The sequence below is a fragment of the Hippocampus guttulatus genome, chromosome 5 (assembly GCF_054856545.1).
Source record: "Hippocampus guttulatus isolate MCC_2025c chromosome 5, RoL_Hgut_1.0, whole genome shotgun sequence".
Taxonomy (NCBI): domain Eukaryota; kingdom Metazoa; phylum Chordata; class Actinopteri; order Syngnathiformes; family Syngnathidae; genus Hippocampus; species Hippocampus guttulatus.
The window spans coordinates 17383832-17410369 of record NC_141265.1 but is presented as its reverse complement, the minus strand read 5'-3'; the positions used below and the strand labels follow the sequence as shown (position 1 = coordinate 17410369).

Genomic DNA, 26538 nt, shown 5'->3' with positions numbered 1-26538 from the left:
TGTCTTGTACTCTTTTTCGTTCTAGCTCATCATTCCCCTCTTGATACGTTACAATCTAGGTTACTCGGTTTCTGTGTAGAGCAAAGGGACTTGAGGAAGGAAAAAAAACCCCCAGAAGGTCGTATCTACAGTATGAAGGACATCCTTGTTGAAGTGTTCAACCATCTATCTACTTCTTCGTATATCACACCCGCCCCGTGACTGCCACTTGTCACACCATGCTAGGTGACAGCTTAGCAGTAATAAAACAAATTAATAAATGCAACCCCCCTCCTCCCAAAAAAAAAAAGTGAGAATGTGAAAATTTATCACCATCCGATCGTTCATTATTGTTGTTTAAGCCCCGCCATATAACATGGGCATGTGGCTCTTAAAACGTTCAATTGTGCCACAAAAAAAGTTTCTTTCGACCAATGTCATTCAAAAGACATTTAACATTTCAAATATCCAATCTTATACAAAGATGGCAAACGTCCATCTGTGTTTTGCTGTAGCCATGACCACCGTCTGTTTCTTTGTCGCGATGTCCTGATCACATTTTTTCGCAGCTGAGGCCGAGTCACTTGATTCTGATACCGAGTCCTGATCCAAAACCTTGACAAGTAAGAAGTAAAAAAAAAAAAAAGTACAGTCGTTCTCTTGTTATCGGAGATCATCTTTGTTATAAAGGGTACAGTTTGTTGAACATAATATGTGCTGTATCTAGCAATTCTTTACTTTTATCAATCAACTCACCGCACAATGCTAAGTAATATCTGATCACCTTTCGCTGTATCAACAAATAGGCACCATACAGCTGGTCTTAAAAAGTCGCAGCTTGAAAAAAATAACAAGCATTTTTGTGAAAACCCAACATTGGTGCAGACACGCTTTTCTGCCGCTCGTCTTATTTTTACACAACCACGCAGACCTGCAATGTTCCATTGTGTAACGTGAAACAAAGCTATCACTATTTAATTTCACAATGTCTTTGTACCACAGGATCATTATACCTATTCATGACCTTTAAAAATTCAATAAATACAAATATCTGATTCCCATCAGCTGAAAATTGCGCGATTGGCCCATCTTGGGATCGTATTTGAACAATTCGAATTCATTGTCATCGTAAAGGCCGAACTTGCTGATTAAGTATGGAGGAAAACTTCCCAGTAGACCTGCCATAGCCAACTTACTGACTTAGTTACCAGAAATACCCGAAAAGGGAAATCCTTGTCCATATAACCCTTCCCATTAGCCACGATGCAAAGTAGACCACAGCCTGAAAGCAACGCGCCTTTCCTTGGAGGCAGCGCTCATGCCCTGCCGCGGAAAAAGGTGACGAAATGAAGTCGCCGATGGGGAAAAAAAAAAAAGGGAAGTGCACCTCGTGGCTGCATGAGGGTTAGCCGTGTTAGCATTAGCCTGCGGGCAATAATTGAGGCCAGGAGGGAGCATTTAATAATTGCTGTCAGAAGATCAAATTTAATTCTCCTCTCTTCACAGCTACCACTGCTGTAGGGGGGAGTGAAACAAATTGTCGTCAGAGATTTCTAAATGAACAAAGCTTTTAATTAGGGTGATTAGAAGACTGTGGCAGCCGGGAGGAGTCGGGGCTGGGGGTGTGATAAAATCATCACCCTCGCCGTCACGGCTGGTGTTGATACGGTGCTCGGTTGAAGAGGTGGGATGTTACAAGAGGGGGTCACGGGCTCAGGTCTTCATAAGTTGCCTGTGCAATGCTCACCCTGAACGCACTTCCCCTCACTGAAGACGACAAAGACATTGTCTTAGTCGGCAGAGAAAGTAATTGGGTGAATATGTCAGTGCTTTATGGCGTAAGTGACATGACTCGTGGCTGTTCTTGTGGGGGCGGGGAGTGTTGGCTTGTCTCACCGAAGCGCATTAGTTTGTAGTCCATTGTATTGTGTTTTTTTTTCATTTATTTTATTTTTTGAAACACAATAGACAAGTGGGGAGTTAATGCCAGCATACTGTAAGTGTTCGTGTGTGTGTGTGTGTGTGTGTGTGTGTCCGAGCCCATCTCTTCAAACTGAGCTTTTGGGAGCAGTCGACTCCTGATTTGAGGAGGTGACTTAGAACATGAGTAAATGACTCAACAATGACAGGAAGGGGGGAGTGAAAGAAAGAGAGGAAGAGGTAAAGAAACCGTGGTCATACTGCTGGAGTTCAACTTAGACCATCTGTAACACTTGTGACACTGAGTTACAGATAAAAAAAGAAAAGAAAGCATTTTGTTTACATGACAACAGCGTTTTGAAGCCTGAAAACACGTTTGAAAAGTTTTCAGTAACATTTTTGGACAAGGTGTGCATTTTGGTGTGCATGCTGTTTCCATACATTAGAAAGACGTTGCCAACAAGTGACACGGGACACAAATTGCAACATAGTTCCCAAAACTATTTTTTTTTCTCTCCGTCCAATGAGAAAGTAAAAAGGTACATGAGCGTTGCATGACTGATTATCCACTTATCTGATCAAAGTTTCAACACCCTGCAAAGCTTGAACTAACCTTATTATTTACTGATTGTTTTGGCGAATACATTTTCTTATGTCGGTCCCCAACCTTTTTCGCGCCATTGACCAGTTTCACCTAAAAACTGATTTTGACGGACCAGCATGGAAAAACAAATGATTAAATATATCTCACCATCACACCGAATGTAGCTGCTGTATGAGTGGGAGCCCCGCACTTGTTTCTTATCAATGCTTCGGGACCGTCCTGGGTTAATTTTAGCTCCAAGTGCTTGTCTTTTAATGCCCGGTGATTGCGCTCCTTCTGCCGAAGCAGTTTTGATGGCTCCATCGCCTCATTTGCCAGCCGCATATTAGCCGGTTTGGTGTGCGCGACTCAACCAGCAATAAATCCCTACCTTCAGTAGGGCCTGCCAATATTGTCTTTTTAATCTAGCGTTCTTTATCTTGGATGTTGTAGGATCTTCTTCTCTTTCATGATTTAGCCTGTTCCACTTTTCAAAGTTCTACAAATATGTTATTTCTATTTTATTTTTTACTCATTTTTCTGAGCTTTTTTACTAGCTTCCCTGCTTTCCAATGAGGAAAACAAAGCTATTGCAACAAACCCCCTCAATATATATATTTTTCTCCTACTCTCATTAAAAGAGGCACATTATATTGAGTATTTTACATTTTAATCCAAGTCTCCCCCCCACCCCCTCTCACTTCCACGTGTGTGTCCTCTGGCTCCTTTACCTTCGGGCTCGCAGCTGTGGCTTTTACAGCCCTTGGCCTGCTTTCAGAGAGGGGGCTGACGCATTGTGTCGAGTCACCGCGTCCTTGGGGAAGTCAGCACAAGGCTATATGGAAAGATGGCTCTCACCTGTCTCGGCGTTGCCTCTGACGGATGACTACCTGTCGACATGGTGGCTCTGGTCGCCTACTGTTTGTTGCTGCTGAGTGAGATGAACAGCTGCCCACATGAAAGCTCCCAGTTCCAAATTCCCCATGTCTACACACGGCTCCTAAATATCCAAGCAACCAAAAATTAATTCACTTATAAGGGCAAGCAAGTCAAGAATGTCACAAGGCCGGGAGGTGTAGCAATTTCAATTGCTTAAAATAAGGACGAGATTGTGTTTCGTGCTCAGTTTGAGTTTGCGAGATAACTGGGTTTGCGATATACAGCACAGTACATTTGGCATGGTGTTGAAAAGATACGATGCGGCAAACAAACGTTTCGTATCATATGTTTGGATAATAAGCATTTGTGGGTTAAATGTGTTGGAGCTTTTCATAACGGGTCCTCTGAGGTTTTAATTTGGGTTTAAGATTAATGTAGTCGGCCAGATCAAATGCTCTTTCCGGCCACCCATGACGCACCAACTGTCACTTCCCCACCCTGATGTTAGAATACTCATTTTTCGAAATCATGATTCTAACTAATTGTTAGCTCACTTGCTCTGATCTCATCTTGTGTCACGCTCTTCATACGGGCGACTCCAACTATGTCTGCCGCGATCTTTTTGATATCATACTTCCTTGTAAAGGTACTATTTATGGCCAGCCGGAAAAAGAAACAGAATCGCTGAGCATTTGCATCGAGATTCCATGTTAGTGTTTTCACAATAGCACGCAGTTGCCTCATGGAAATATTTTTAGCAAAATGTCTTAAAATAAAGTGTATGGGGGAAGTCAACATGAGCTCTGGTAATAATCCGCATTCACAAAGCTTTACTGGTTCCGTAACTCATATAGGGAAGCGTACATGTCTTTAAGTTTTGGTTTGAATATATTTAGGAAAGGAAGCAACTTTGATTGTCTTTGGTGATGTCACATCCTTCCGTGATCTTTCCTGTCTTTTTGGCCTCCAAGACTCTCTTGGTCTTGACAGAGAGAGGCACAAGGAGGGAAACATTGCTGGAAGAGTCTCATTAGGATGAACATCTATTATATTTCATGCCCAAGTTGAAGAATTGTTTGAGGTGTCGAGGAGAGTTCAGCGCTTGAGCAGATACTTCGGATGGTCCTCTTTATTTTTTCCCCATGGTGTCAGTCCCAGTTAAGCGTATAGCATTGTGTAAATAAAAATAATTTTCAATAGAGAGATGTCTCACTTCTAGGGCACATGGAGATTGACAATAGGATACTCATGAAACCGTCGCTGTCTTGCTAATGATGAGAATAGATCATGAGCTAATAGAAAGAGACAAGCGAGAATATATTCCAGTATTTCCCAACACACATATAGGAACACACAGACGCACGTGCGCACACACAAACATTCAAATTCAGGTTTAGCTCAAACCTTCACTGAGGAGAATGAACACATTATAAGATGATCCGCCGCTATCACGCTAATCCCCGGGTGTACATGTTGCTAATCTCTTTAGCCGCTAACATGCTAAATTAGCCCTAATATCTGCAGCAATTCAAAGCCACAGAGGCCCACCTACACGTGGGCTACCACCCAGCTTCAGGTCACTCGGAGAAGATATAGACGTTAGGGAAAATGGAAGAGGTAGAAGAGGTAGCGCTAGCCATTCGTCACCCTACCTATCTCGCTGTGACAGACTGCAAACGCTTACGTCCCACATAGACGAGTCACCGCCGCTAATGACATTAGAGGCACAATGAGACCCGGTACATGTTATTTTCTCCTCTCTCCCATGCTGCGTGGCCATTGACTCGCCGGATTCTCTCATTCCCGCTGGTACGTCTCCATCAATCCTTGGAGGCAACACGTGTGCCAAGTGCACCGCTTATTCCTACTGCAAAACGTACGCACGTGCGCTACAACTAAATCCACATTTAAACTGACAGACAAGACATACAACAGACGCACAATGAGGAAATCCATAAAATAAAAATGAGAAATTTTAGCAGGAAAGCTCTGGCGAGAACACAACATTCCGATTGCATTTGGAAAATGATATAAACGTATTTTTTTCTTTGCCCTCCTCTTCAAGGAAATGAGAGTTTATTTAAGAGGAGAGCACGTTTATTTAATGTACCGTACACCTTCTAACGGGTTTACTTACTGTAGTGTAATATGTTATTTCAAATCCTTATAACCACATTTCCTCAGAGAATAAGGGGATACTGGCAATATATACATGTACCAATATGACTATATATATTTATACAGACATATACGTATTTCAGGACACATACTTTTACCAAATGTGTTGCAGATGTACGGTATGGCGAGACTGAGACCATCCTGCTGAGGTGGGGTTTCTTAGAAAAACAGAACCAATCCTGTCAGGAGAAATCCCCTTTCCCAAATTGCTATACACTTTAATATGTAGAAAATTAGAATCCAAGAATTACACCCCCCCCCCCCCCCCCCCCTCCGGCCAGCAGATTTCTGGACATGTTGGCACGATACAGAAGCGTCACTTTCACTTTCAACATTATTACCCCGGCACATTTCTCTGAATGCAGAAATAAATCTGTGGATGATTCTGTGCAGTGTGTCTTACTGGAACTTGTGTTCATGGAGCTTGTTCTTGCTTGTGTTGAGTAAGATTTCAAATGAAAATGTTTGAGTGAATTTTGAACATTCTTGAATTTAAAAAGTTTGATACTTCAGTAAATATCCCACTCTTAACATATTATAATGAACAATTTTGAAATTGTCAACTCCCTTTTTAACAATGTTGCCTTTCATGAATGATGAAAAGTGATTTATTTGATTGTATTATTTTTCTAACTCAAACCCGCCCTTTAACACAACTTCAAAACCAACATTGGTGTACCACAGTGCTGTTTGTCATGATCTCTTCAACAAAGTGCCCAAGCCCAGATCGGGCCGTATTAACAGACCGTCAATTAGAATGTGAAAAAGCACTGAGTGCTGCGTATTAGTTTTTAGCGACTAAACGCTTGGGAGAGAAGTGACCTAGAATCGAGCCTTGTGGTGCACACGAGAGTGTTCATGTTCTCATCGTCCTCTCAGCTCCCACTTTGGAGACGAGGAGAGAAAGCGCGCTCATTAGATCTGTGTGCTGAATCTCCCTCTCCAATTCTCCCATCCTCCCCCAACCTTCATATCTGTCTCTGGTTCGTTCTCTCTGTCCGTCTGCTGAACAGATGGGAGGGTCATGGCTACAGCACTTCCCCTCCCCCTGGAGAGGCCTGGTGCCTGTTCAAAAGATCCCTCTTTTTGCCTCAGTCTATATCCTTCTCGTCTACATGTATCTGTGTGTTCCTCTCCCTTTCCGCCACCCCTCTCGTCATCACCTGTCCACGTCCAAGCCCACGGAGCCCTGATATTGAACAAGCAGAGGAGCAACTGTTGTCTGTCTGTCTTCATGGTGCCTCTGCCTACTTCGACATTAACAGGCGCCCACCAAGGCCGTCTTCTAACAAGTGCTCAATTACTTGCCAGATTAGAAAAGTTCAGTGCCGAGCTTAATGTTAAGTCAACTGCCTTAAGGTCTATTTTATTTTTGTTTTTTGCGCTCTATGCTCACCTCACCTGCCCTCCCGAAATCAGAGGACCCTTGTGAAAAATTCCTCCAGAGGATTTACTGCCATGTGCCACGTGACCCTCGCTCACTAAGCGGTGCTTGTTTCCCCGGCATTTCCCCTCCGTATCGCTACCGTGGCTTCACCAAGCCAAATTGGATCGAGTCATTCACTTGGTAATCTGTTAACCTATCAGCACATAGGGAGGCAGAATTGGAGATGCCACGGGTGGGCAACGTTCGCATATCCAGGAGCGGCCTGGCATGCATATGGGATGGGGGCAGGTGTGAGGAAGAAAAAGGGGCATAGGGGAGCTGGCGGTGATGTGTAGGAGGAGGTAAAGGTGGTGAAAGTGCAAAGGGATGAGAGGGAGGTGGTGGTGGTGCAGGATTTAAGGGGAGCGCTTACACGGCTTCTCTTCAGGGAGTGCCGCATGGCTAGCACTGGGAGCCAAAAGCAGGGATTACATGTTCAGGACACGGGCTTTGTCTTCATGTTACATAAGGCCCAAGGTGTTGCCCCAGAGGGTGTTGACATTGAGAGGTTCAGCTCTGCTCACGAGTGCTTTGGGAGAATTGAGGAGGAGGTGGTAGAGGCCAGGAGGCAGGGATCATTGAAGTAACCCCTGGCTTTTTGGAGCCCTGCCCGAGCTGGCGAGTGTTGAACTACAAAGGCTGGGAGGGGATGATGCTGTCAGCCTGTGATTGAGGTACGCTGCTGGCTTGATTGATACGCTTGTCTGGCTTTCTTGTGCCAAGCGCTTCCGTTGGCTTGTAATCCCAGTTTGTCTGACAACATCCCTCTTTGTTTCCTTCCAGAGGGCATCGCTTTGTGTTTTTTTTTTCTGTCTTTAAGGATGGGCGTGTTTGCACAAAAAAAAAATGTTCTGGCTCGCCTCCTCAGAACTGACAGAGTTATTTTAGATCTTATTATTTCCCCAACTGCCAAGCATGCTTTGCATCTACATCCCATTTCTCCGGACTATCGGATAATTGACAAAACTATCAAGTTTTTTTCATGTTGTTTATTTTTATATTTTCCCCACATTCTTTGCTCCTTCCTATTATAATAATTACTCCTGAAATCAATGTATTTAATTTAAGCGTGAGCACGGTGCAGGCATCACAGTGAGCTCTCCAATTCATTAGGTACACTTTAATGTTTTACTGCAGGTATTCCCAAACCAGGGATGCAAACTTTGGTTTGGCGTGAAGCAGTGTGGAAACATATTATTACATGTTAAACTAAGGGTTTCACTTTCTAAGAGTATGGGGCAAAAAAAAAAAAAAAAAAAAGAATATTGGAACCAATGAAAAAAAAGAAAATATTTTAATTATTAATTAATTTTTTTTTTTAGTGTCTGATAGGTGTAAGTTGTGCACCGCTATATATTCTTGCACTTGTGCTTTGCACTTGAACGTTTTTGGTGACCCGTTGATCATAAACAACCCTCAGTAAGATAGCACACAGTTCTGCAACACACCAAAGCGCCGTGTTTTACGTTGCGTGTAAAGCCGTATTGCTCGTGCATGCGCAGGCCGTGGTGGGTGTCCCTATTGCATACTTTCATTATCAATGTCCTACTCGTGGAAAAAAAGAGGTCAAGTGCGTATAGCTGTGTGCTGTGTTCACCTCAGGGGTTTAAAGCATTCTTCTGCTTTCTCATACATGTTACTCAATAAATACATGGATTCGGGTTAGGGGGGAGATGAGGAGAAAAGAGGCGAGGGGGGTAAGGGAAGTGCTGTACAGTGTGTGTGTGTGTGTGTGTGTGTGTGTGTGTGTGTGTGTGTGTGTGTGTGCGCGCGCGCAAAGGAGAAAATGTGAGAAGAGCGATGAAGAGAGCAAGAGTGCATGAGAGAAGAGAGAAAGAGTGATCGAGAGAGAGACTGTCATGTCTTTTGGTGAAGCGGTGTCGTCTTCCACATCAATGTCTGATGCTCGTGCTGCCAGGTGCCGGAAATCTGGTTCAGAAAGGAGAGAAGAAAGAGAAGATGGAGAAAAAAGGCCGGGTAGATGGAGGATTTTTATTTTTTTATTTTTATGTGATGGCACTGACAGCTTCCCTGCATTGCACTGAGTTTAAATAATGGGATGCTCATTTGCATAACGAGGGACGTTATCACCTCTACTGTCAAAAGAAAACACAACAACAGTTCTTGTGCTCCTCCCTTAGATAGATTGGGTTGGCCTACTTAGGCACCTCCAGAGAGATGCGCCGAAGCTCGGGCTTAGCCAAGCTCAAATAAATAAATAAAAAACGCGCACATGCACACTCACGGAAACTTTTTAGGGCGCGCATGACACAAAGTCCAGCTCGGCAGCTTTGGACCAAGAATAAGTGCATGCGCAGTATACACAGATTGAAAATTCATGCTGGAATTTAGTTTGAATGCTACCTCACAAAACTTTTATTTTATATATATACAGTTTCGCCAGCATAATGGATAGAGGTAGAATTGATTGCATTCCCCCACCCCAATGGAATATTTGTAGTAAAAAAAAAAAAAGAAATCGATTTTTTTTAATCAAATGTCCAAAAATGAGTTCACCTTTCACCCTAAGTCATCCGAGAGAGCCTTCAACTCGAGCATTTTAAAACTCATTCAGTGCCAGCCATTTTCAGACCCTTCTTTACACTTGCACATGATATATATCTATATATTTTTTTGATACAAAAACAACAACTGGGATTTGAGTGCCTGGACACTGAAAACAAATGTATGAGTTTTAAGCGGTACATAAAATGTATGGAATTCACATTTTGGGTATAATACAGAAGTGGAAATGGGGTAAAGCCACATGCTAGCTTGACTGTCAGTACAGTGAAGTTTTACAGGAGGAAGTGAAAAGGTTTGCTCAGTCTGGAGGTAATGTTACAGTGCTAGTGATTAGAGCGTTTAAGTTAGCGGCACTTCCAAAACACTGTCAAACTCTCTGTGAACGAGGCGAGATCCTGACAGCGCTGTCTTCTCTCATAGTCTGTGCCGGGAGAGCGAGACCAAAAGAAGCAAAAACTGATTTGCATGATATCGACAGTGAAAAACACAGCCGCTCTCACAACATTGTTGACAGATTCTTTGTCTTTCGTCGCCCTCCCTAGTGGCTGCCGTGATGCCACTTTTATATATTTCTTTTCATTCCTCTCAGTATTTTGCCATATTTCATTTCATTTAATGCTCATCCTCTGCTCCCCCTCCCTCTCTTCTCTCTCTGTCTTGCAGGTACAGATGCTGGAATCTTTGAGTTGATTGGAACAAATAGAAAGCCGGTGAGAGAGAGAGAGAGAGAAAGACAGAGTGACAAAGAAAGAGCAAAAGAGAAACAAGAGGAAGAGCAAAGAAAGAAGAGAAGAGAGAAGCACGCATCAACTTTTGGTTTGAAGAGATTTAGGGGACGAGGAGAAACAGAAAGCGACGGGGACGATGGGGAGGAAAAAGATTCAGATCACGCGGATTATGGATGAACGCAACAGACAGGTATGTCTCTGGGGAATGGGAGGATGGATGAGTGCGAGGGTGGGGAGAAGTGGTAAAAGCTGGGGGGGAGGGGGTGAAACACCCTACACACCCACACACAACCCTCAACAATGAAAATCTTTCGGGAGTCTGAGCAATATGAAATAGGGGGACAAGGGAGCGAATGCCAGCAGAGCAGAGTTATTGCTTTGGGGGTGAAGTGTTTTCTGGCTTATAATGACAAGGCTTGTTTCCCTCACCTCACCAGCTGGGCAATCTGGGAGGGGGAAAAGGTGTTTCCGGTGAGAATATTCTCAAGACTTCAATCCCATTCTTCATATCAGCATTAAAAGTTCACGGAAGCAGATGGGAGTGGGACTATCCAGGAGAGGGAAACAAAAACATTGTGCAGCCATTTTTAATGTAGCTCACCTACAGAATGGGAGCAGTACTGGGGTGAGAGTCATTCTGAATGGGAACAGGATGGGATTAGGAGTTGTTTTCACTGGGATCAGATCAGGATGGGACAGGATTTTTTTTTCTTTTACTCTGGGACAGGACAAGATTTTTTTTTTCTGTGGAGGTGGAATGGGACGCGAGTAAAAACTCCTCCTCGTTCCATTGTTCATGATCATTGTTTAACTAACAGTAGCAAATGTTTGCAAAACAGTTCTTTTCATTCACAAATGCAAGAGAGCATGTGACCATGATTCGTCCGTCGCATTCGAGCGCATTCGCCAGTCGGTGAGGTATCAGCACCCATTCTTCACATTGAACATCATGCCAGGTAAGAGGAAACAAGACATATAGGAAGGGAATGACCCCTCGGGGGGGGGGGGGGGGCTCCCTGTTACTGCTGAACTGCCCTCTGCTGCAGCAGCTGCTGCTGCTACTGAACTTCCAGATGACTCGGGTGAGGAAAAGGAGAGGTTGAGTTAGCGCAGCTTTTCATTGGGCTGCATCCATAGATTCGCCAGTTCCTCCAGGAGTCGGCAAAAGGTCCCAAAGGTTCCCCTATAGTCGCAGAGGAGTGGCAAAAAGTAGCTCATCTTCTATTTTTTTTTTCTGCCCATTTTCAGTTTGTGTATATCTCCATGTCCCGACTTTTCAGCCCAGCGGCACATGTCATTCCTATAAATCGATGCAGGTGCCTCATAATGCATTTCTTGAAAAATTGGACTTTATGACTCGTGCCCACTCTCAGGTCGGCGGCTGCAAAAAAACACAAAGAGAGCACTCCATCCTGGGTGCCCTCGAGGCACTCAATCGATCACTTCCTGGGCTCCAACTGACCACTGACACTTTTTCAGCTTTCCGACATTCCAAATTGGATCCATACGCATCTGTCGTGGCCCCTGGATCACAGGTCAAAAACACACACATTCGGACCAGCTTCGGGCCTTTCTTAATTCTCTGACATAAGTCTGACACCGTAATGCTTTCTTCAGTTCTTCTTTGTATCCGGCTCAGTCATCTGCAGAGTCACTCTGGGTATAAAAATAAAAGGGCTTGTGGAATCGATTCGTCAGTGCTGGAGGTGTCCTTTTGACCTGACTGGTTTCTATGAATGGGATTCCAACTAACACATAGATATGAGAAAGTGGGTGCACCTGAGATAAAAAAAAAAAAAAAAAGCTCTCAGTAATTCCATTGGTTGTGACACACCATTCGCTCTTTGGAAAAAGAGATGAAGCAGCGTGGAACATCACTTTGTCATCGTCATCGAGCGACTGAAGCAACGGGAGAGGTCACAGAGTTCCCAACGAGGACTCGAGCTATCGTGTTGCAGCAGCACCCTCGCTTCCGCCTTGCTGTTATCTCAGCCCTTCTCTCACCTTAGACTGAGTCCTCCACATGCAGCAGGCCATCCGGCTCCTGAGGATAAGGAGGGAAAGAGGCAGACAGGAAGGACACCTGAGGGGAATCGATGCCTGAGATATCCGGGCTTTACTTACAGAGGGGAGAGAGAAACAGAGAGGCAGAGGAGAACGGGTTCAGGGAAAAGAGAGTCAATAAACCACGGGATTTTGTTCTTCGGATTTCTAAAATGATAAATAAGGCGTGATTAAATGATGTCATAAAATCGTGCGGTATAGGTCACATGATCAGTGCAGCACATTGTGTTCAGCGTGTTCCCATATATGGCATGTGTGAATGACATCACTGCGTTAGACAGCATCACAAGACAGACCAGAAACTCCAGCCTTCTTAAAAGGGAAAAAAAACAGAAGTCGAATTTTGCATATTTTCACTTCCTTCTTGAGAAAATGCCACCGCGGCCCAACCAAGTAAACACAAGTGTTTGTATAGAGCTGCTTTCAACCTCGCATTCTTCGCATACTTCCACTCTTTTCATTCATCTTAATGGAACAGATCATGTTATTGAAGATTGGTTTCAAGTATTTGGACGGCATACTTGATATCAACTACAGACTTTAATCTGCTTCCTTTGTGTTGAACAAAAGAATGGATTGTACTTTGCGAGTCACTAACCAAATACTTCTGAGCCCCTGAGAAAGGGAGGTACCCCGCCTGTCACCCAAAGTCGAGCTGGGATAAGCTCCAGCATACTTGTGACCCTCATGAAGATTTTAAAGATGGACAGAGAGGGAGCCTTGCCTAACGTTTACCAAAGGTCATTCTAAAGGAAAAAGCTCAATCCCCTCTGAGTCTCCGCGTAGTCCTCACTACCCCCAGTAGCGTCTTTTCTGCTGACCTGAGGAAGCAGGCAGGTACGTAGAGGGGGAGGAGCTCAGAAAGGTTAAGTGGGGCGAGACCATATAAAGATTTAAAGATCAATTTAAAAAAAAAATCTTAATCTCGAAAATGTACAGGGAGATACAGGGCAGAGAATATGGATGACTAATGTACTTGCGGTTTATACCTACATATACAAGCGCATGAGATTCTGAACAACGTACACAGCACAACACACGTGCCAAAAACTCCTAATGGAAAGTTTCCCCCCGAATTCTTTGCACTTTCATGCTCCAACTTTATGTTGGCGGGGCAAAAAAAAAAAAAAAAAAATCTGCTTAAATATCATCACCACCGTGCCACCTACCTTGCTTCCCTCCCCGCCATGCAGCCGTGGCAGCATGGCTACGGGCACCGCGCCACTTTCTCCCTGGGCGGCCACTTTGGGCTGCCACCCCGGGCCCCCCAAACGCTTCCCCAGGGCCGAGGCAGAAGGGCCAGGCCTCCCTGTTGTTGACTGGCTGCCCAAAGCTCCGGACAGTGGACAGCAGTGTGCGAGGCCTGGCTCTGAGCCCCCTGACCACTCAGACCCTCTCCCTGCCTCAGACACATAAAAGAGCCCCTCATGGACTGCACACGGAAAGCAGACCCACAAATGCAATATACAGCCACAGGTGTGTGTGTGTGTGTGTGTGTGTGTGTGTGTGTGTGTGTGTGTGTGTGTGTGTGTGTGTGTAGATTCGACACATTGCAGATGAATTCATTTCGACATTTTGATCGATGTTGAATTTAATTTGTTCGTTAAGGTGGCCGCTTTTAAAAACAACAAACGGGCCAACATTATGACCGCTTGCCTGACTTACTTATGTCCAATATAAGAACAGTACCAAATGTACCACCCGCGTCTACTACTTTGGATACGTCAGTTAGTTAGGACATGAGAAAGTGAAAAATGTTTGAAACAGCTTTCTCTCGTTCTCTCTCTCTGCGTCCACAAGAATGTTCAAACCTCTCTGGCAGTCTCAATCAAAACTGGACATGTTTGTCAAGGCCTAATATGATATGGAATCCTTTTTGTGTTGTTGCTGGTCCATGTATAAAGTATGAACAACATCATCCATCTCTTCTAGAGACAGTCTGGGGAGCAAGTCATTTACTCCAATTGGCCTTAATTTGTGTTGCCTCTCTAGTGTGCTTGGAGGGCGAAATTCAGGACGACTTGTTTGTGTGTGTGTGCGTGTGTGTGTGTCTTAGGATGGAGACATTAGGGTTCCAAGGAGGATGCGAGGCCAAAGGTTAAAGATGGAGCAGGTCATCAGTGTCAGGAAGTGAAATAACGCCCTCTCCCAGCTTTCCAGACCCAAACAATACATGCACAGTTACGCCTTTGGGAACATATAAAAGTTTTTTTTTTCTTTGTTCCTCTGACAAATCCTTAATCCAATCAATGGTGCCAGGGTGAGAACATGTGCTGGTGAAATTAACAGCAGGGAAATAATGAGGCCTGCAGGGTACGTCCTCGTCACCCCTTTAATTCCCTCATTCCCACCTACCACCTTCCCATTTGTGAGTGTCACCTTTGCTCTGTCGTCTGCTCGGCATTGCAAGACCTTACCTGTAAAGTGCTCACCAAGCTCTCACCTCATTGTTGTTCTTCTCTTTGGACTGCTCAACCTTTTTTTCCCCTCCTCTTCTACTATATGTTTTCTTCCCCATTTCCCCAGTCACACCTTATACTTGAGTGCTTGATCGTTCTGAAGTTGAATGTGTGAAAATTGTAATAAATGTGACGTTCTTGCAGCAGATGTTGAAATCCGATCGGGATAGAATTCAAAATGTTTTTCAGCTATGGTGCCGTGATAAAAGTTGACAGCAAAAGTTATTTTTACAAAGATGACGACGAGCTTTTTTTTCTTTCTTCGAGAGTGAACCATTGCACCCGGCATCTACAGTATTTCAAGTGTTGCCATAATGCACCCGTCGACCACGTGTCAGCTTTTAAATACTCAACATGGACACCTCATTCAGCGCATCTTGATTCAGACTTTGAATGAAGAGGAAAAACAGGCCTGCCTGGTGCCATTTTGAAGAGAGAGAAGAGCACAGCATATATTATAGGAGGGACAAAGCCCCTTTTGTCAGATTGGCCCTCTTAACTGTTTCCTTGGCTGTGAGGCAGAGTTCAGAAGCAGGTCCTGCACTCCTTGTATTCCTTTTGCATAAGCCCGTGTCTTCCTGCCTGGCCCCTGACAATGGAAGAGGTGTTTGTCTCGGGTCGAAACTAAAACTGACTGACATGGATGTGTGTGTGCGTGCGCCATGTTTGGTTTGCTAACAAGTAGTTTTAGGTGCCTGTCTCTCCACTGCTCCTATGCCGCCCCCAGGGAAGACGGCAGGAGGTAGGGAAGCAGAAGCGAAGCCATTGTGAAGGGGAAGCCACTGGCCTCTTCCTGTTATGAGAGGAAATGCATACAAATGTGCTTCCTGTGCATCCGCCGGCCCCCCCACCCCCACCTCCACCCACGCCTCTCTCTCAACCCGCCGCTCCCTTTTGCTCTCTTCCCTCTGTCTCCCCTCTCACCCATGTGGCGTGGAATCTGCCACCGCCTCTCCTTCTTCTCTGTTTATCCCGGGCCGCCTCGCTCCTCGTTTGCCAGCGGAAATGTGACATGTCATTTTATGCAGAGCAAATCTCTGCTCATTTGACTGGGACGCGCATATAATTGCGGTTTCACAGGCAAACATACGTACATGAATAAAGATGACAGGAAGAAGATGAAAGGACTTAACAGGAAATTTAATAAAGCGAGCATCTAAGAATTTCATTTTCCGGTGATATTTACACACTCGCCATCGGGTACACCTGCAAAATCAAATGAGATCCAATACAAGACTTGTATCAAAAAGTCAACTTTTGATTGACACCGCCAGAAAGATTCACACAGTCCAACAATACGTTTGTTATTAGGGCCCTTGAAATTATTTTTTACTCTTGTTATTGTCATTATTTCCTGAAATGAATCGCATTTTGAGGGCCTAAACATGCACCAAAACTCAACAAACTGCACACATCAGGCCACGCAAAACGTACACAATTACAAAAAATATCCCTACTTTTGCATCCTTGTACTACATATTTCATCCGACAAATGTCACGTTTCAAAATCTTTGCCCATAAAAGAGGAAATTAATAACTCCTCTGTACACGCTCCAAAAATTCTCAAATTTCATGAGCGGATTTTCACGGACTGAAATGTTTTTGTGATCATTTAAGCGCTGCATTTGTTAGTCGTCCAGGACTAGTCAATATTACACTTCAGCCCACTGAGACTACTGACTAGTTTACAGCTGCAGCGAGAGCAGGAGGAGCAAATTTTACACAGGACACGGCAATTGTGAATGTTTGTGGCCTAAAGGATCACATTTACAAGCAATGGAGTCATAGCAAACTCAGCCCAAGCTGTACTGAGACAAAAACTTAAGATCCAGCGCCAATTAGTACATCCCACATGAGGTTCGTGTGCAAGGCTGGTTGTTCAACCAAGCATGTACAAATAGGCGTGTTTGCGTGGATGTATGCGATACAGCAGGTTGTACTGTATGTGTCACATTGGGATGTGTGGGTGTGGTGTGAAAATCAGCTAGGTGTTATTGTTCGGTCATTTTGGGCTTTACGTAATCGCACTCGTTCGCCTCCTGGATGGTGAGAAAAGTCGTTTTGGAAAGATCTGAAAACCCCTCATGCAAATATCGTGAGCGATTACATATAATAGAGGTTAAAAAAAAAAATCATGATCATAATAATTCATCGAGTCGAACATTTGCTTGATAGAGTGTGAACTGCCCCAGCTCATAACCTCTGCTCTAAATCACCCAAATTGTGCTTGGAGTTGATGTCATGCTTTTCGACGCCAAACTCGCACATCAGTGCTTATATGGTCCTTGCTTTGTGCACTGTGGCAGTCACGTTGGAACAGAAATTCAGCTGTCATCACAACAAGCAGCAGTTTGGCACACAGTGAGCAGTTCTTCAAAAAGCAGGCGTCGAGCTGTTTAATGCCACGCCCAGTCGAAGTTGACTGTCTGTCAAAAAAATAAAATGTAATTAAAAAAAACACAAGAAGAAGATGATTACAGATTGTGTATTTAAAACAACCACAATGCCTTAAGAAAGTCTGCTTAGTTTAATGCTAACAAATGATACAAAACACTATAGAGTGGCTAACGGATAGCGTCCGTGTCACAATGTTGAAACACTTTAAGCGATGGTTATTTGAACACAAATGCTAACACGTGCAACTACCGTAGACAGTCAATTGAGCCATACTCGGGCATATTTTCGTTATCCTTTGCGAAACGCGACTTATATTACTGCAGCTGACTGAGCGTAGTTATTACCGCCTCCTTGTGTATCCGAATGTCTGTATTACACTGCATCGAGGTGGCTAACCACAGCAGAAGGAGCCTCACAGTCATTGAATTAATCATCATGCACTGACTTTATTGGTACATTCCATTATCTTATGATTATATTGTTTTCTAAAGTATTAATATTATAGCGTGTTATTTTATTTATGAAAAACCTGCAAAAAATATTTGTAGGGATCTGCTTGGAAAGGCCTGAACCGATTACAATACCGGTCAGGGAATTTCCTTTCATTTCAGTTAAGAAAGATCATTTTTAAATCTAACATGATTGGAACACTAATCAGAGTGGAATGTCCCTCTATTATCGCTGGACATGTGCTCCTCGCAGTCAGCCGACCGCAAGCCAGGTGCCACCTTCAAAAACGCGAATGGCTTCGGTAGAGTGAGTGTCTGAGTGATAACAGAGCTCAGTTGGCCGCTAACTGTCTCCGGCGCGTGTCCCTTGGAAGACAACACTGCAAGTCCTGTTCTGACATCCCCAGCTTTGACCTCATGTCTTTATATGCCTTCTCATTCGTGTTGTCGTCCACGGCTGCTTGGTATGGCCCACAAGGCTTTGGGGGACGTTACAATTAATCTTACTGTCACTGTTTTTATTTGTTTCACATTTAAGTCTGATTGTGTAAATGTCAGCATGATATTTGGGAGCTCGCAGGAGCCTTTTTCCCCTTCTGTTATCGCTGAATCAGAGGTGCAGCGACTGGATTTACAGAATGCGAAAAAAAAAAAACTTGTAAGGAGGTTTGTGTATGGATGGAGCAATTCACGCAAGGCTACCAACTCAACGTAGAGCAAGCAAGAAAGAAAGGGTGGAGGTGAGATGGATGGATTCGGTTTCCTTGCTGCATCCTGGGAGATGTGCTTGCATGTAATACAAAACTATCCGTCAATATCCAGTCATTCCCAGCTCCTCTTTCGGCTTTCAGAGTGTGAAGGGCAGCGTGATCTTTTTCTTTCAAAAGACTTCATTTCACTTCACGTCGTCATGATTGTATTCAAAGCATGATTTCCTGAAAGTTGGGAAAGTTTGTTGGCACTCGTCGACGTGTCAGAAGAGAGTAGACAAATATGCAGGGGATAATGCAGGCTGAGCACAGCTATGATGCAATGTTTCTCATTAAAATATATTTTTAAAAAGCTTTCAGGTGCAGCTTGTTTTTATTATTTTAGGTTTGAACCAAGAGAAGGAGGAACATATCCTTTTCTATTAAAAAAAAATCTAATAAAAATGTGACCATTTTGGATAGGTCTGCCTTGTGCAAAATCACCACAAACAAACCAAGAAAAAACCCCGTCACAAAATACTTTTTGTGCTTTCTTGTTTTGAAGGATCTGAGATGCTATTTTTATTGGAAGGTAGTTACTTGGGCAACACTAACTTTTTATTTTCGACCAAGGGTAGTCGTCGGTATCTGTATTTCTTTTAATAGCACAGAAGGAGCGAGCATTTTGAAAAGGGACGTTTCAATCTGTCATAAGTCCCATTGTCTACTTTGATGTACAAACATTAACAGATCTGCTTGGCCGTTATTTTTCCGAGACAGAGTATTTTCAGTTCCTTAAAATGCAGCTTTTTTTCCTGGTATAGTGGTTGCACTGTATCACTCGGGGGCTGTCCAAACGTCAACGGATTTCTGTTTTCCTTGAATGCACTTTCAAGGTGAATGATAAAATGATCACAAATTTTTTAGGTTCCTTTTTTTGCAGCATGCATGTCCTGGTCAGGGTTTTTTTGTGTTCTTTTTTTTTTGTGTGTTTTTTTGGGGGGGGGGGGTGCGGGGGTATTATAATTAAATGATGACCACAAAGCCCAAAATTTTGATTTCATCATATGGATTGTTCTTTGTCCTTCCGCATTTTTGAACAGAAACTGTTGTAACCCTCCCAAGGCTAATCGTTCTCATCTTCTTTCCCAGGTGACATTTACAAAGCGAAAGTTTGGCCTCATGAAGAAAGCCTACGAGCTGAGTGTGCTGTGCGACTGCGAGATCGCCCTGATCATCTTCAACAGCACTAACAAGCTGTTCCAGTACGCCAGCACAGACATGGACAAGGTCCTGCTCAAATATACCGAGTACAACGAGCCCCACGAGAGTAGGACCAACTCGGACATTGTGGAGGTGAGTGGCAAGTCGACACAAATGCACGTGCGCCGTCCGCCCGAATGCACTGAATCATGCACGGAAACACGCAAACACACCAGATGGTTGTGACTCATTACTTCTCTTTTTGTCTTCACACTCAACACGGAAAGGAAAAAAAATGTATGTTAAGTTCTGCTTAGACCACATTTAAAAAGAAACAAAGCTGTAGTTACATAAATGGCAAAGTGCCTGTATTAGCAAATGGTGCCGCAGTTTAGTTCAGCACCGTGTGTTTAGAGTCCTAGATTATAATACTTTCCAAGTTGCAATGGGTGCCCACTCACAAAGCAATGTAGGCAAATGCTAGGAGTGCCATGGCCTCTAGGGGGCGCCAGAAAATGCAAAAATATCAATTCATCCTGTTTGTATATTTCAACCAGTTATTGCTTTTAACTTTTAAAATCATCCAGCCACCCCATCGTCTTTTAGCACATTGTACTGTTAAATCGATGACTTTCTTTGAACCATTAGTCTGAATGTAGTCTGCTATAACTATCAGTAAATTGAAAGATTAAGTTTTATATTTTTGTTGCTGTATGCAATCCAAAATGGGATTAAACATATGAGCCTTTTCCATTGATTAATTTACTTTATTGCATTTCATTGGCCGTCAATTATCCGTGGATATTCTCTATATGCAATTGTACCTTGTCTCGGCACCCACTCATCTAAATTGAGTCCAAAAAAGAGCAACTTTTGATTTTAAAAATTGCACTTTAGCTGTACCGCCTGGTGGAAAATGTGCCTTTACGTGACCATGCTGTCACCATTGATCTGGCTCTCAGAGTTGGAGACGGATCTGAAACAGCGGACACGTGTCGCTAGCTTGGCTGCCGACAACTGTAAACATTGTTGTCAGGGCAGCTCGTGAGCAGGCAGATCAAAGAGCGAATGACGCCGGTGCTTTACAAAATCCTTAAGCTCTCAACATGAACCTGTTATGCAACAATCGCACCGGAGTTCTGACCGACCTGGTGGGAAGAGTTGATCCCATTTTCTTTTGCACACGCGCATGTAACCTCTCATGCCATGCGCGCTGATCAAACTGCACTCGAATAATATGTTCTTTTTTTTTTTTTTTTTTTACTCAAGTCGCATGAATTTTACCTGAAGCAAAAATAATCACTCCATTGCCTCAACACATTTTAGATGAGTAATTCATGTACTGAAATCAAAGGAGCACTTGTCTTCTTCCCAATTATTTTTTTATGCAATGTGTTACCCACATTTTCTATTTAATTAACAGCCACCTAATTAAGCCATCATTTTAATTTATTTGTCCCACCCGATGACAAATTAGGTATACTGGTCTGAAATTGTTGGCTCAGAATTTAAGAAGACAAGATGTACTGAAGCCCAATGAAATGTAATGAAGGAATAGTCAAGGCCCACACGCACCTATGGATTAGGCTGAGCAGCCTAATACAGGAGCCCACAGCGTGGGACATGTTTTTATCTCTTCATATGGTTGTTACTGGGCTCGATGCCCAAACACGGGCGGACAGGTCCACTGGGAGTATTCCCGCTTCTCCAGATGGCAAACCACCCCTACTAGCGAACCTTTTCGGTTTGCACATTTGCATCAAATGCCGTCTGGAATTGGCGTTGCGTTGTTCCGACGATACCATTTGAAAGACATCGATATAGTGGCTGGGATGCAAACTTCACAGTAGCTTGCTCGTGTTACGATTTGCTCGGCTTCGCATTTGTTGCCGTCAAATGTGTTAAGGTAGCTTGTACGCTAGCCATTACGACAGTTAGCATATGGGCTGACCTTGATAATTAAATCAACGAGGACGGACTGGGTGTTTTATTTAGAGGCACCCGCTTGTGTTACATATTTAAAGCTCGCCGTTCACACGGTGTTTCATTCTTCCCTTATGAAGCTTTTGTGATATAAGTAGAATAGTACATGCAGTGTAATTCTTCATCCGTGCCTGTCTTACATTCCGATGATCACAAATGTACTGTATATGAATTGTAATTCTTTGCTCAATAACCTTATAAAATTGCATCTAAATCGGTCATGCGTTCCGTACATTAGGCCAATTTGTCCAGGGGCGATTCTGTATTGAATATGGGCCTTCAGTCACCGTATAGTCCGTCTGACCCTACTGAACCAGACGTTTCAACAAGTGCCCGTGACGCTACATCACCGCTTCGATACTCTCTGTAACCGTGTCTCCTTTATTGAGCCGAGGATGGTTAACGTATAAACAGCCGTGTCAGGAATGATGTTGAAGAGCCAAGTGGGGGCTGGGGTGCAGGGATAAAGCGCTACCAGCACAGGGACCCCCTGAGGTCCTCGCTCCAAATCGATGCGATGAGGCCTCCGCGTGCTAACGGGATTGGCCACAGGGCTGACACGGGCACGTTTAGCGTTGTTGCAAGCAGGGTGCAACGAGTCGGAGGGGCGGGGGAGGGAGGCGAACATGGGTCGGGACCCTCCAGTGAAGCCTTGGATGCTGCCCGCTAAGCTTTGTCAAAGTTCATGAATGTGGGCGGGTTGCTGGGTCAGGGGGAAGGCAAAGCGTATTTCGTGTTGTTGACAAAAAAAAAAAGGCTCAACAATAATATGAAAGGTAAATTCTAGCAACGTCCTCTAAAATCGAGGTTTGCGCACGGCGGGAGTGTCACGCTCAAATCTGGCTTTAAATGTCTTGTCCGAATTTGTAAAGCGTGTTTGCCTTCAGAAGTATACAGCAAGGCTTCCTTCTCCTTCTGATGCTGCTGTGCCTGAAGGTGTAGTGGGAGGGAGGCGAGGCAGAGGTAGGGGAGCAGAGCTCAGCGTGGGCGGCCGGCAACGAGGCCCGCTACATTAGCAATAAAACTCTATGTAATTAGCATGTCTTTGGTTGCTAATTAGCGTTGTTGAGAGAGTGCCACTGAGAGTGCTGCGCAGCCTCTGCAGCTACTGTATGTTTACAAGAGGCTTCAGGGCTTTTTCTTGTTTTTTTTATAAATATACAGTGAACATGCTACATCTCAAGTCATGAGATGATTTTCCAGTAGGTTGACACCATGTGTGGGTCAAATACATGATTGTGATGCATAAAAGAAAGCGGACAAAGCGGCCTTCAATACATTTCCACACCAAAATCACATTGAACGTACTTTCCGTCAAACCTCGGTGATCGAACACAATCAGTTCAGATTTGGTTACAAATGAGAGGGGGAAAGAAAATGTATTCCAAAAACCCCTTTGTTTCTTATCAGCGTCGCCGACTGTCAAAGAAAATTCAAACAACAAGCGGTAAGCCTTTGATGCTCACTCAACTGAAGATTCAGAAGGTCTTGCCGAATATGCGGACATCTCACATAACATCATGCATAGGATTTTTGAACTTGAGATTTCATCCTACTTTTGCCGAATTACGAATTACACAATCAGACTCGTGCGTAACACTTCAAATGAGCCAAACGAATCCCTAGCCTCTTGCGACCTTGTTCGACATCGTAGGTTGCGCACTTTGAATTAAAACACAAACTGTGAACCAACCTTGCGCTCTGCCCGGTCAGTTTCATGGCCATGTGAGTGACAGAGAAGAAAATGGAAAAGCACGACAAAACATCCACCTCTGCTTTTCCTTCTCTCTCAAGTCACATAGGCGACATTATTTGTCAGTATGGGACTCGTTAATTGCAAGCGCAAATCAAAAAAAGTCCTTTGGTTCTGCTCCCGACGATTGCAGTACCTGCAAACTCTCCACGTGATTGCTGGCCACTTTAAAATGCAGCAACACGTTTTGTGTGCCAAACCCCTGATGGACAATGAGGTCGTTTCAGCTCTCGGTGTTGGAATGTTTGTGAACATACTCAATGTCGTGCGCGCTCCCTGAAGGATCGTGGCAATTGGCTTCACCCCTCCAGAACGCATTTGATGACCTCGGCAACAGCAGCCAGTTCCCATGCCGTTGGTGAAAGCTTCACATGGCGTGGCACATGGCACTTGGCGCTGAGCTGACCTCTCCGCCTTTTGACCATACCTGTCAGAAGACAGGCTGCCAGCCAATCCCATTCCGGCGGCTTAATCTAATCTGAAAATTCAGCTCTCCCCGTAATCTTCGACAGCAGCGGGAGCGAGCGCATGCTTGGCTTCCTTACCTCACCCTCCCTGCCTCGTTTTGTTCTCCAGCTCAGCGCTCACCTAGGAGGACGTATTCCATGCAAAAAGGGGGAAGTGGGGAGGTGTGGGACAGAGGAATGGATGAGTGTGAGCAAAGGAGGAGGGAGGGGAAAGAGGGATGGCGGGAGGAAGGCTGGTAATTATTTCCAAAGGTCATTCTGTTAATGACTACCCGCTCGGCTAATGAGATTCAGCAAAGCTCCCTGGCCATGTTTCACCCGGCGTATGTTTCACCGATGTGCCAAGATGTGCGCGAGGCACAGGTGTGTACTCGGGGCCCGTGCGGCGACGGTCGACTGCAGCAGGCGGTAAAGTAGCAGGAAAGTATGTCTACAAGGCAATTAAAAGAACAAACACGTCGCCTTGTTAAAAAAAAATAATAATAAACGACATAGAAGCCACTAAAAACGCTCGGCGGACAGTTCATTAGGTACCCGTGCGCAGTGGAATTATGTCAAAAATGCCATCGTGATCAACAACGCTCAAATCCACTTTGATTTGAGCTTTGTGACCGTACTGATAAGCTCTATTTCGACACCACCAACTACAACCACGTCAATACGCATGTTAAATTAATACCTCTGTAAGCTTCATTTAATTTGTAAAGGCACTGCACTTGTTTTGGCTCTCATTAGATTTTGCAGCAGATGTGGCCGGGGCACTTAAAGTATATTCCGTTAGAAGCAATTCTATACCGTATACATAAAATGTACATTAACTCTCTTTAGCAAGTCAGCATTGGGACATGTGACCTCCCTCTCAGAAGTGGCAGTGTGCTCATGTTCTGCCTCGCGCTTGCGAAAATATTTTCCGGCATGTGTGCTATTCTGCGTGCTTATTTGGTTTCTAAACACCGTGGAGAACATTAGCCGTAAGGAGTTTCGGCGTTGATCGGCTCTCTGAATGACTTCTTCTCATGGCTCTCAAAAGGCTGTGTAATCGCGGCAGCTTGAGTAGCGGCACTAATTTATCCTCCGCGACTTCTACATGTGTCCGCCTCGAATGGAATTAATGGAATCGTATCTCCTGTCCCCACGGTTGTCCTCAGTGATCTCGCGTAGACTTTTAAGACTTTTTTGGGTGCGTGGGGTGGGGGTTGATATGGGCTGGGGTCGTCGTGGGGATCACATCACTTCAGTGTTTACTCGTGGCGCAGAGACGGGCGACACGGCTTGTTTTTCGTGCTGAGGTGAGGATTAAGGTCTGAAGCTGCTTGGACTGCCTAAGTAAATTAACATTATGACATTGGTAAGATTAAGAAATTAAGAATTCGCTCAAGGTGTAGCTGATGGCAACTGGGGTACATGTTGGGCATACATATTTAGCCAGCAAGTGTCACAATGCTCATTTAAATTCATTTCTGATACTTTGTATTTAAATAGATTTGAATTCAAATGTTCCCATTGGAAATAACGGAAACGAAGTTATCCAGAGTCCATCTTTGGCCATCATGAGAGCTTTACTTCGGAAAATGTTGACGTTCTAAATTGTCCAAGCATATAGAAACAATAAAACGTCAACTCTGTACAAACCATTTATTTTGACGTAATAACAGAAAGCAGAGGGACTTCTCATGTCCGGGAGGTGAGTCTCCTCACAGAGGAAACAACCTTCTGATTTCGAATAACAATCTATCTTTATTTTAGGATTACAAACAAAGCAATTTTGTCAGAGACAGATGTGCCACTCTCTGCACTTTTCCTCCCATTTTTTGCGCTTTTCCATCACCTCAGCAGTAGTATCCCAAAAGCACAACAAAAAAAAGCCCAAGACATAACACATGTGGTCCTAATCCTTGAGATGCCCACTGTAGTCTTGCAAAGTACACGGACGACTTGCTTGATGGTTGGAACATTTTTTTTTTCTTTTTGTGTGTGTGTGTGCAGCTTTCGCAATGCACATTTCCTGAAATGTTTTCCAAATAGCCGGGATGTCCGACTTTAGAGGTTCCACTTGTTTTCATAGGCTCTGTGTTAACAACAGTGGCAGCTGTAAGTAAGCTGATGAGTTGGTGGAAAAGCAAACAGGCTACTGTATACGTGCAAAACCTCTTGTCATGTTCCATGTGTCATGCAGCTGTGTTTCCTTCCCTTCTTCCTGTCTTCACCATCTTTGTCCTTCTCGGTCCACATTTGGGGCTGCGCGTTTGCCACCCTTTTTTTTTTTTTAAATGTAGAAATTCCGTTTTTCAATCCAGCTTCGACTGTGCTTGATTTTGCTCCGCCGTCAGCACAGCAACCGCTATCGCTTACATTTCACTGTATGTGACCTCTTTTTCTAATAGTTGCCTTTATATAAAAGGATTATTTAAAAAGTGATTTTAAAAATAGCTCGTGGTGAGGCTAAAAATAGTTGCTGGCGGTCTTTGCTGGGAGGACTTTCTCCCCCCCACCCCCCTCTCCTTATGAGCGTTGGTGTGTGTGGGGGGGGGGGGGGTTGTTTTTCAAACAGAAGAGTGAGTAAGCAAGCCGAGCTTGGTGCTATTCATTCTGTCCTCATCTCCCCCCTTTCTTTCTTCCTCTGATCATCCAGCGTGAATAATTGCTCTCATCAACCACATGCATGACACCATCGGCCCAAGACCCCGCGGTGCCTCTAAACATTTGATCCGTTGAATAAAGACGCCTGTTATTTAATTCACTTGACTCCCCCATTCCCAGCGCTTAACCAAACAGTATCTTCCTGTCTTGTTGTTTGTTGAAATACATGCATAATAGGGAAAAACATGTACCCCTTTCACGAGTCGTGCTGAGAG

General features: G+C 44.2%; 1 protein-coding gene across 9 annotated transcripts in view; it reads left to right on the top strand.

Moving 5' to 3' along the window:
- mef2cb (myocyte enhancer factor 2cb) overlaps positions 1–26538 on the top strand; it is a 59814-nt gene that overhangs the window by 11874 nt on the left and 21402 nt on the right. For all 9 annotated transcript variants that reach the window (XM_086111472.1, XM_086111466.1, XM_086111469.1 and 6 more), the window contains exons 2-3: positions 10155–10409; positions 19430–19633. In XM_086111472.1, coding sequence (XP_085967598.1) covers positions 10356–10409; positions 19430–19633 — 258 coding nt within the window. In that variant the 5' untranslated portion in view covers positions 10155–10355. The remainder of the gene's footprint in view (positions 1–10154; positions 10410–19429; positions 19634–26538) is intronic.